The 12,137-nt window shown below is 39.3% G+C and overlaps 1 protein-coding gene across 7 annotated transcripts in view; it reads right to left on the minus strand.

Annotated features, from left to right (window-relative positions):
• foxp1 (forkhead box P1) overlaps window positions 1-12,137 on the minus strand; it is a 308,396-nt gene that overhangs the window by 41,649 nt on the left and 254,610 nt on the right. For all 7 annotated transcript variants that reach the window (XM_023325335.1, XM_023325333.1, XM_023325331.1 and 4 more), the window contains one exon: window positions 5,675-5,782. In XM_023325335.1, coding sequence (XP_023181103.1) covers window positions 5,675-5,782 — 108 coding nt within the window. The remainder of the gene's footprint in view (window positions 1-5,674; window positions 5,783-12,137) is intronic.

Here is a 12,137-nt window from a genome sequence, read left to right on the forward strand (position 1 = left end):
GTGGGCTTTGCTGAGGAAGGAGAGGCAGTAGCAGGCTGAGACTCTGCACTGGCTCCTCCAGGAAACGGTGCTATTTGGGAGTTTGTTGGATTGCCCTGTTTGGGGAAGAACAATCTTATCCAGACTCCTCCACACTGCGAAAATCTATTGCTTTGGGAGGGAGGTAGAGCTGGCTGAACCTCAACTGGATGATCCTATTGAACTCGCTGCTTGTTTTTGAATAAAATCTTTTTGAATTGTTGGTCAGCTTTTGAGATACTGGAAACACAAGTTTTCAGTATCTATAGTGTTCCCTTTTGACTGATTATTATGAAAGTACTATGTTACCAAATCACCTGGACTCTTTTCCATCCGTCAGACTGTTTCCTGGGATAAAGAACTGCTCTGGTCGTTTATTGAATTTGGTAGACAGTAAAGGAATCTCAATAGAAGGAGTTTCTGGAAAAATTATCTATAGACTGATTGTAAAAACTCTCAATCAAAACAAATTGAATCGATGCAGTGACAGTATGGAGAACTCATCTCTTGTTAACACCTGAAATCAAACCTGAATGGAAATCTTTATATAAGCCTCCTCTAATGAAAAAAACATGCAGATTTACAATGGATAATCCTTCTTGGTACTGTAGCTGTAAACTCTTTATTTTCTGTTATTAATCTTGCTGTGGAGGAAAAATGTCCATTCTATTGGACACTGTTTCATTGTTTTTCTGACTGTGTTCATCTGTCATCTCTTTTTGTGGTTTTGAGAACGATCTCTAACAGATGTGCGGAAGCTTTCACTAACCATATATTTATTTGTGGTTTTAAATTTACATGCAGTGAAAGAGTAAATGTCAATTGATAAACTTTTATTAGATAGGCTAAAACGGCCATGTACATAAGCAGAAAGAGAGGTGGAGAAAGAGTTGAATATTGATATGGTTTCTTTATTTGTTAACATGGTGAAGTCTAGGCTATTGCTTGAATTTAATTTTTATAGATCAGTCTCAGACTTAGATACACTGTCACATGTGGAGTTATAGAGAAGTAATTTGTAGTGTGATAAAAGGAGAACTAATTTTTGGATGGATGTTAATGTGATTTATTCTATGGTGTACTATACTTTTTTGATTTTTGTTCTATTTTCTGTTACATAGGCTGTGATACGTACTTACTGAAAAATGAATTAAAAATCAAAAAATCTGTCTCTCTCCTCTCATATGAGCCAGAGTGTCGGGTTTGAAGCCATCTCTGAAGAATGGTTTTATCTTCCTTACTGCTGACTGGCTGGGACTTATATTACATGCACACAACTATACAGAGGTATTAGATTTTAAATGCATCAGAATTTCCTTTTTAAAATGTTTTTTAAAAGTTTTTGTTTTGATCTGGGTTTATTTAGATTTTTTTTCAAAGAGATGTTAGGCTGAAAAAGCTCAAAGGTTTTGAATTGGGAAAAGTGGTTCACATCACTAGAGGGCACTGTAGTGTTCGTCTGACCTCTAACTGGACGTTAAAGAGAAAAGGGGTCTTGACCTTCAACATAAACCCCACTGGGTTCGGATCCCCATCCCCTCCCACCTGGAACATAGAGGGCTGGGGGTGTGGACGGATTTAGAGCTTTCATTTTTCTCAAGATAGTCAGCATAGGTATGTCATGTTTTTCTTCACAGATAAAACAAATACACATGCTGTTTAAAACAACATTCGGTTCCAGTGTTGGTTGTTGCTGTTGGCGTGCGCACTGAAATCTGCTCCACGTTAGGAGCTCCTCATCTTTCCATCTCCACAGCGTTCTGCTGACTCTGCGCCGCCGCGGTCTCTCTCCGGTCGGACTTCCAACCTTGAGAGACTTCTGAAGCAGCATTAGAAAGTCTGATGTATTCCTTTTTATGTTTTTGATTTGAAATCCTTTTTTTGTGTCAGAGGCCTGCAGAGGTGTTGGTTGCTAGGTTTCATGTGGAAGCGCTTAAGGTTTTGAGCGTTAACACCTTGGTGAGCCACTCATACTGCCGAACAAAGGCAGCTTTGTGGAGACTCTCCTCCCAAATGTTTTCTTAACATGTTCCAAGCAGTTTGAGCAGGCAACTAAAGTAAACAAGATGTTGCCATGATAAAAACACTTGTAAAAACAAGAGCTGAGTGCACTTAAGAGTTTTTTTTTCAGGCAGAGCTCTGCCGGGCACACCAACTTTAATTCTCCCTTAGTTCTATAAACAAAGGGTGAGGCAATGTCAGAATACAATAAATACTGATAGATTTAAACCGACACTCCCTGATTTTAAGTGTGCCTGTCTTTGTGGGAAAATATGAGCACATGCTTTAATAACTATGTATTGCAGGATGTTTATTAAATTAAAGTAAGAACACATAGCAGACAGATTTTTCCCTGAGACAGGAACTGAGGCGACTGTACATTCTGACGTGATAAGGAGGTTCAAAGAGGATTTATGAAAACGATTAAAAGAAGATTCAAGATGTTGAGGAAGTTCAAGCATTTTTTTTGCCACCCGAAAGAACTTTCTCTATGAGCTGACAGTTTGTTTTGGGATAACAGAATCATGTCATGTTTTGCTTAAAGCGCAACTAATACCAGGTACAGCGAGCCATTGATCTGCTGCCACTGGCGCAGATGTTTTCACCCTGTGCTGTAACCATGGCACTGTTGTGTATTGGGTTACCAGGTTGTAATGAAGAGATCTTCATTACTGGGACTATTTTACTGAAATCACTGTATTGTATTTTTGCACTTTATTAACAAGCACTTTATTTAGCACTGCACTTTAAGCATAGATTTGCACATCAGTAACAATTTGCACACAAGAAGTTTTAATTGTATTTATTGAGTATTTTTAGACATTAGCATGTAGCCTTTTGTTCTGGGCTCTGCACAGCTGCTCCTCATTGACGAGTGAGGTGGTTGCCTGTGGAGGGAGGATAATTGTTACTCGGAGCAATGAGCTACTGGTGGGTAAAACTGAGCAAATGTGTTGTGCATAATCTGTTGGGTGTGGAGTGCTAATGTAGAGTGACTCACCTGTCTTTTCTGTGTCCTCTCCAGGGTGTTTGGACAAATACTGCCCCGGGGGTCCAGACACCATATATAGTCTCCGGGAGAGGCCATTGAAAAGTGTGTGGGGGGGAATTGTTTATGGGTTTTGTGGTGTTTCATTTGGTGTAAGGATAAAACATAAAATATTTATAAAAAGTAAATAGAAATGTTTATATTTAGTAAAAGGTATTTTAATTAAATAAGTGGATATTGATGAATTGAGATTCCCCTGTGAATTAAAGGTGGTTTGATCCGTCACAGCTGGGACTATTTAAGACTGCAGTTTTCACCTGTGAAGTGTTGGTTGATGTTGTGTGAAGAATAAAACCACTGCTGTTTTCCACCTGACTCTGCCTCAACGCTTCATCGTCACTGTAAAATCCTACCGCGAACGGCTACCTTGTTACACAGGTTGATCAGTAAACCAGGAACTAATCAGGCATGTTAGGCTTGACAGAGTCGCACAACTCTGTTAAGCCTAACATCTACAGTACAGATTGCAAAGATGCTAACAGATTCGACTATAGCTCTGTGTGTACAAGTTTAGTGTATTTTTCGGGGGGATTATATGCAATATGCCAACACAAAGTGCTGTATAATTGCTTAAAGAAAGGATTAGTTATATAGGCAGGCGTGTCATGTTAACAAATTAAGGACAATAAATTGTCCAGCAAATGTAATATGCGATAGTATGCAATAAACAACACAGTTTTTGTTTTGAGACCATTTTCAAGTACTACAATGGAAATGACATAATAATGCTTGTTGCTCTTCTCTTGAAGAAGGATCAACATTTCTAACAAACATTTAACTCTGGCAATAGAAGACATTTTAAATATCCAAAATAAATAAAGCAAAAACACCAGAAATAATAAATAAAATAGAAACTCTGTAAATAAAATTGACTTTCAAAAAAGGGACTAGTTGAGACCAATACACTGGACTGAATCAATGACTTTCTCTCTTTAGTAGAAAGCGAGACACGAGAAAAACAATCACACAAACAGTCATAAATTAAATTGTTTTAATTTAAGCATATTGAGAGTGCAGTGAGAATGACTTTGTGAACAAGGAATAATGTGGTGTGTGCATTTACATCTCACATGCTGCCTAGCGCATGTCTCTGTGTCTTGATAAAAGTTTATGTATGTGTTTCCGGTTAGACAGTGCGTTAGTGAGCTGGTGGTTCAGCCAGTGGAGGAGTTTCGCGTTCACCTCGTAGTCCTTCAACACACTGGTTTTTATTGTTTTATCATTAGTTTTGTCATTTTTGCAGCAACACGATGCATCAAAAGGCATCATATCAAATGCTTTGTGTACTTACAGTCAGGTAGAGTTGCGGCACGTGGAGATCACACAAAAAAGCTCGAGCAACCTAAACAGTCTCTGTGGCCCTTATTAAAAACTCAACAGACACAAATTGGAAGAGCTACTAAAACCATATAAATTAAATCTCTCTATTTGTCCCTCTGTATCTGGCAGAGGTGTACAGTACAGTACAGATTTAGCTCATCATGCAGGGCAAGTCCAGGGTTGTGAGGCCTTGAGCAGAATTTGATGTACAGTATGAGCCCCTTTTGCTGCTAAGAGCATCAGCACCACCAACAGCATTTCACCATGGATTTAGTGAAATCTGAGACATGGGGGCGTTGTTTAATTGGCCAATCTTAAAAGCAATCAGTAATAACTGTAATTTGCTGAGATGTATTTGTGAGCAAACAGAGCTCAAACTCAAAAGTTAATCTGACAGCGTAAAATGGTTGCTATGGTAACAAAACAATCCAACTATGAAGATTGTTTTTTGAACTTTTACAAAGCAAACTTGCCAGCTCCTTAAAATCTTAAATTTTAATGTTAAAACATTTAAAATCTTTTAATTTATCTATGCTGAAACAGCATAGATAACAGCATTGATATTCTCATTAAACAAATGTTACATTTCCATATCTGTGGTCCGTGTTTAAATTGTATTTTTTTGATTTGTTGTTTAAAAGACTCTATAGTTGTGGGTTTAAGTATTGTCTGCAATATCTTCCAGTAGCATAATTATCCAGTAATATTTTTACATTTCCTGTCAACTTAACATCTTCTAATACAAAGACACTGCGGCCCACTTCTGGACCGCCTCAGCGCCAGGACCTGCTAAGCCCCAGGCAAACCCTGGTTTGGTATTGATTTTGTGAAAAAAAAAACAACAACAAAAAAAACAGAAAGAAACCTTAAGGCACAGATGGAAGGCAGGAGATTCATGAGCCAAACAAAGGGCAAACTAAAAGAAAAATTTGGAAAGCACTCCCTCTGACCGGTGACAAGGGCAAACAGGCAGGGCTCCCTGAGCGCGAGCTGCCACAGATAAACATCCCACCGTTGTTTGTTTGGGAAAAATGGCCCCTGGTCACCATGGGAACTGCACTTATCACAGGAATTAGAGGCCCATGCAGTTCCCAGAAGGAGTCCCCACTGCATTGCCCTTTTCAAGAGCAGGCTAACACAGACTGAGGAATAACAACCGGCTGCACCTGCAGTGCATCTGCGTAGCCAGGGGTCACAAAACATGTAATCGACCCCCCCCCACTCCCTATAAAAAAGACAAACAAACTGAGACAGAAAACATACCTCTGACCGCTGCGCTTTACTTACTTGAGGAATGACTGGAAATCATCAAAAACAGCCTCGCACCCGGGCCACTTGCAGACGCCATGGCCGTAGAGAGGGTGACTGTGGGGGGATGGCTCCTCCAGCACCGACCTGCAAGACAGAAACTTCTGATTGAAAAAAAAAGGAAAATAATCTCAATTTCTTTTCACTCAGAGGTTGAGAAAAAAAAAGACAAAATGTCAAAGATGACAGTTTCTGTTGTTAATCCAAATCTTCTCTGTGTGTACTCTGTCTTGTTTTCACAGAAAAAGAATTGACTTCTACTTCATTTGTGAACTTTGGCCTTTGCCAGAATCAGCTTACCTGTGCGATCATTACTCTTCCCTGCTTTAAAACAGGGTGACACTCATTGTGTGAGCCTGACTGGATCAATACATAGTGATTTAGAATCACTGAACCACATTGCAATTCTCTTTAATCGGGACGGTCTTTTCCCTGCTGTGTCACATCCAAGAGCCCCCCCACCTGGCGGAGGCCTGAGACACAATCCAGACCCTTCCACAAGGCAGGGAAGATGTAAACATCCCCACCTGGCACCAATTTATCTCCCGACCCAATTCATGACACCTGGGGGGGCTGACAAGAATAGGTCTACTGGGATAGATTGGTACTATCAGTCTAAATAGCGGGAATGTCGCTGAAAAACAAACATTACAACATCTACCATATGGCGCAGAGGTGTGGAACCACAGCTAACCACGATCAGAACTGAGAGGAGAGGCAGCGGTGTCTGCTAGAAAGGGGGGACAGGCGGCCATATGGACACAAGACACACAACTTTCAAATACAAGAGCCTGGGGGACTGGCCTACATTGCTGCCACCTGTGCTTCTGGTGGATGGCAAGTGAGCCAGAAGCACACTGCTGCTGCTTCTTCTCCAGCATGAGCCCATGCTTTAAGACCGAAGGACAAGATAAGGAGATTCATGGCACAACAAACTGTTGTGTTCCCCACATGAGAATAACCCTACCTCATTGATATGCATGTATTCAATAAGAAATAATGCCCAATTTGTGCTGAACCACTTTGGTGGATTAGCTTTTGGAACATGATTCATGTGGCATGGTTTAAAAAAAATAAAAGATCTAAAAACAAATCGGCAGATAAAATAAAAGTGGAAAGATTTGCTTATTTGGCAGGATTAAACAAGCATTTAAATTAAAGCATCATTTGGGTCAGTGTTCGCAAAGCTGTACGTCAAGGAGGAAATTTTAGAGGTCAGCTCAGGTTTCCTTGGGTTATAATTACTTACTTAAGAGTTCACATTGTTCATTACATGCAATAATTGTGTAGCAATTAGGAAGCAGTCGAGCATTCATAAACCCGGTTAGTGAAATTTTTTTCACCCTCTTTCAAAAATCTGATTTTCTTTATTCAATTATGAATTATGCATTCACATTAAGACCTCTGTCTTGATACAGCTGATAAATAGATGGCAGACAACCAATTATAATGAGTTTTTAACAAGGAAATGTGCGGCCTGGTGCAGGTGATGCTGTTTTTAATTTAAAAAGATCAATTATTTTTCCATTCTTTGAGAGAGAGGCTTGTTGGTTAATTCTGTATTAACAAAATATTAAAATGCAATGTGTGCAAGGAATCAGAGAGCACAAAGTGCTGTGATTGGCTGGTGGCAGAAGAGACTTTTTGAACTGCGGCTGCCTAAACAATGATAAGATGCCAGAATTTATATGAAATGAGCTACTGTACATTACTGTAATCGGAGAAGAGTTCAGCGTACACAGGGGCTCCTGTCATTACAATCCAACCAGAAGAAAGACATAATTAACCGCTGTTTTTTCAGGGTTTTGTAGTTGACATGTGGTAGCAACATCACAGATCAACTACAACAGGTTGATATTAATAGCGCTCAAACCGACGTACCAATTAAAAATGTAATCCTTGTGAAGAACATTCATCTTGAAAATGTGTTCACTCAAGTCAAGTTTTAATACTACAATGTTTCACAAATCAGAAAACAGCAAAACGCTGAGGTAGCTTCTGATTCCATAGACAAGGATGTTTTACTGTTTTCTTGTTACACTTCAATGTTTTTAATACTTAAGTCTTCTCAAATATCTAAATGTGAAGTTTGTGAGCTTTACCTTTAATCTGTTTGGAAAGATGAAGAAAGATGAAGAATGTTTCTATTCGAAACATTGTGTTTCGAATAGAAACAGAAGGCTTGACAAACAGTGGCAGTTTGTGTCTGTTTCAAACTGCCACTGACATCTAAGAACTATTCTTAATTTAGTTCCTACATTAAGAATAGTTCCATTGTTAATGTAGGAACTATGGTTTTGGTGGTACAGAATCAGATTAAATCAGGGTTTTCAACTAAATTGGAGCACTTTTGAAATGTTAAATACTGAGCATTTATTTTTATGTTCTTAGCAGGAGACTCAAAAATCAAACTAATGTTAAAGTTAATCTGAAAGGTGGCAAATAAAAATTTAGTGTTGTTATTTAATTTTTTATTAATTTACTTATATAGCTTATACAGCCCAATATATTGAGTTCATGAGAAAGTTTAAACAAAGTTTTAGAGAAAACTTATTTGATTTTCCAAAACAGAGTAAAGGTTTTACAGAGCCCAAGTTTGATTAGTTTAAGTAAGGTGGACTACCCTGTAGTAACGAAAACGAACACCTGTTAGCTATTAAAATAGGTAGTTATAAGCATTTTTAAAAGTGCTGTGAAGTATTTCACTACTTCAGCTATTTACCGGAGGCGGCAGACCCTAACCCCGAGAATATTGGAAGTCCACTGTAAATTTGGTTTTGAGCTAGAGTGTTAAAAAATAGCACTTTTTTGTACCAAAAAATGCTGCCACACAAACAATTCAAAATAAGTGGAGGTGTTTCCAAAAGGCTTTGCTAACTACACAACAGGGCAACTCAAAGACATTCCTCTCTTACTTCAAAATAAGACTCTGAAACTTAGAAATTACATTAAAGAAAACTGTCAAATTTCAATGTTTACTTTTTTACACCTTTGCTTAAAACAATGATGAAGGGAAAGTTAAAGGAAGAGTTACCACATGGAACAGAGTGTCAGACTGACTAGATGACCCTCCATTAGACCAGACTTTGTTTTGACGAGAAACATTTCAACATTTCAATATTGCAGGAACTCATTACACCCTCATTACAGGTAATTGTTTTTCCCCAAATTCTGTTCATTTCTCTTTTTTCCTCCAAATGTTGAAATTCAATCAATTTCCACACCATGAAACATTAAATAGTAATCCTCTATTCTCTTATTTTAAAGCATCTTTGTTCAAAAATACTCTAATGACAACAGCAGTGAGGTTTAAACTTTCATTGCCTTCAGCTTCCTTTAGAGGACCAGGATGTCCACATAGACGCTGACAAGGTGCAAAAGCTTCCAGGGGGAAAGAAGAGGATGTACTAAGACAATTCCGACAGCTGGAGGCCAGTTGTTTTCATGCCCACTTACTTTGAATGGACAATTTGGGCCATAGATAAGTCAAGATCTACGGCCTCCCATCTGACAGACTCAATCCGCCAGGATTGAAGTCAGATAGAGGGCCCTGTCGATACAGCAGTGTCAGGTTTATATTCTTCCCCCTCCGGTTCACTCCCTCTTTAATGTTCCAGATCTTTCCTGGATTCTTCCCTCCTTCTGGTACCACTGCAAGCTTTACCCTAAATGATTTAATTAGCTTTTTTTTCTTGTGTAAGACAAATGAAAGGCATGAGAGAGAGAGAGATGGGAAGCGCTGCCAAATCTGATTATTTATCTCCTTAACAGACTGCTGTGTTACAGTCCCTGAGCTGTTGTTACTGATGGTTGTTGGGAAGTAAAGTGGGCCAAGTGCTTTGTGAAGATACCCCTCCCTTTTTACCTCCCTCTTTGCAAAGCCATTGCAGCTCTGGATTGGGAATTGGTGTCATATACAGATCAGGCATTTGATTTAAATAAGCAAATCAGCGAATAAAGATGACCCTGATCACTGGGGTATATCGCCATCTATGCATCATGCATTCATTGACATGGAAACAACACCGCCTGACAGATAAAGTGACTCGGGCTCTGGGTCGTATCAGGGACGTTATTTAGACAAACACACCTCCCCGCCTCCCGCCTCTCTCAGCATGTTCCTAGCAACAACTGAAAGCAGGAGGAACACATGCCTTGTCTTCAGTGTGTCAAGTCGAGCTGTGATTGAATTTCTCTGCCTTCCTTAAGACGGAAGTGCAAAGCCCCGTGAGTGATTCCTGTGGATGCACTTAAAGGTTTTAGTTGCAGGCGTCGTTGTGCCTGGGCAGATTTTTATATGACACATGAAACTAAGTACATGGTACTTAGGGCCTGCTGTAAACTAATCTGAAGTCAGTCAGGGAAGGAAAAACCGGGGGCCCCTGTCTTGCAGAAAAGCTTGTTTCTGTTGCATGACAAAGGGACTCACGTAAAACCGCATAAATTAAAAGTTCATTAAGTTCAGTGCAGGGAGGATGAGTGGATGTTCTCTATTTATGCCCAGGATCGGCCCAGCCCCATTATCTTCAACCTGATTATTCAAATCCCAGGATTATAACACAGACGTTCTTCTCAGAGCCTTGCTTAGAATAATCATACTTAATAATATTTCATTCTTCCTCCCATGGAGTTTGATTAGAACTGAGCACGCATCATCAAAAGAGAGCCAGGACGCTTTCTGATACTTGCGTGATATATGCGTTGCCAAAATTAAAACGAGAAAGGATTATTGGTTGTGCATGGATCTAAATTAGCATCATGCGGCACTTAATGGGGGAATGTTTTGTAGCTCACTTTATTTCGGCACAGCTTTCCTGGTAATTTGAGCATTTTGAAAGTCCGCATGGGTAATTCGCTTCCATGAACAAATGGGGTGTGGGGAGAATCACCTGCTCTTTTTTTTATGACAGAGCTAAAGATGCTACGAAAATATTCAGACCAAGACTGCCTTCTTCACTTAAGCTCGTGTTAAACTGCCACTGACATCTTCTTTAATCTCTGACAGCCGGCGCGAGGCAGCGGTGCTGCCGGCTCTTGCATTATGTCTTTTCTTATGTTTCATGGAGCCTTCAAGTTCGGGTTGCTTCCTGCCTTTTGGTGCCATCAAGGCTCACCTTGCTTTTGCGACAGTGTGTGATGGAGTTAGTGAGTCAATATCGTCCTCAAGCGATTTGTCAAAACACAGACATTCAGTTTGACAATGAAGGGCCGGAACCCTGTGGGTTTATTGATGCAACAATGAATGCTTAGATTTGACTTTACTGCAGTTTAGACCTCAAAGAGCAGCAAATAATAGAAATCTACCAGAGCTGTTGTAATACTACACATAGCATTTACAAGATTGGAGATTGGAGATTTTAAGGTCTTTTAGAGAAAAACAGGCCCACAGAATTATACGTCTTCCAAAGTACTTGCAAATTTGACTTGTATATGTATATGAGTACTTGTGTATGAGCCGCTTAGACCTAAGAAAATCTTTCACTCCTGTTCATAATATGTGTTCCTCAACCAAACAACCACACTTTCAGCCTCTTAGGGGATGATAAAGCACTAGTTTGTACAAAGATCAGTCAGAAAAGAAGCAGAAGTTGAAAAACTCATTGTGCACCCCACACAGCAATTATGAATTAGGCTGTAAGAACTGACATGAGAGGTGGTCACACTTTTTCTTTCATTGCTGAGAAGTTCAATCTTGACAAACTACAAAGTTACAGTAAGAAGAAAACTCTACACGTTTACATTTTCGATTGTAGGACACAAGTCTTTTTCCTAATAAGACCTGGTTGCTTACTGCTAACAGCTAATAGTTTTGATGAATATAGCTGGCTTTGGACATTTTTAGCCCTTATCCTTGATGTGATGATGGCACTAGTGTCACATATTATTTATTCCCACAAAAAGTCATGGATTGTTAATTTGAAGTTGCTAGAAAGTATTAAAAAACTTAAAAATGTATAAATTAAAAATAATTTTGTGAGACTTATGTTCAAATGGAATTTCAGAGGCAGCAGCGATTCTTGCAAAAACAGATATTTCTGATTATTTTTTTCTCCCAAATGAATACAATTACACAAAGGATGTAACTTTAATTTTTTTAGATGAAACAAAAAAAGTCAAGTAATTTCAAGGCTTTTCACAACCTCTTTAACCCCTTACCATGCAGCAGAACGCCCGTGTGCCGTTTCTCCATTGTGTGGAGGTGTGAATAAATATGACCGGCATCGTTTTATATTTTATTTTTCTCCCTTGGCTATTCAGAGAACATCATCTTGATGATCACTCCCCACCAGCATCCCCCACAGGCCACAGGCCACCTGACTTACTTTGCTAAATATGTTTTCATCTGCATCACTTTCATACTGACACTTAGTTTTGATCACTGAAGCACAAGTCAGATGTTCAGCGGTGAGCTCATGGTGCCTGGAGGCTCCTAGCTGACAGT

Source organism: Xiphophorus maculatus, chromosome 20 (genome assembly GCF_002775205.1).
Source record: "Xiphophorus maculatus strain JP 163 A chromosome 20, X_maculatus-5.0-male, whole genome shotgun sequence".
Classification (NCBI taxonomy): Eukaryota; Metazoa; Chordata; class Actinopteri; order Cyprinodontiformes; family Poeciliidae; genus Xiphophorus; species Xiphophorus maculatus.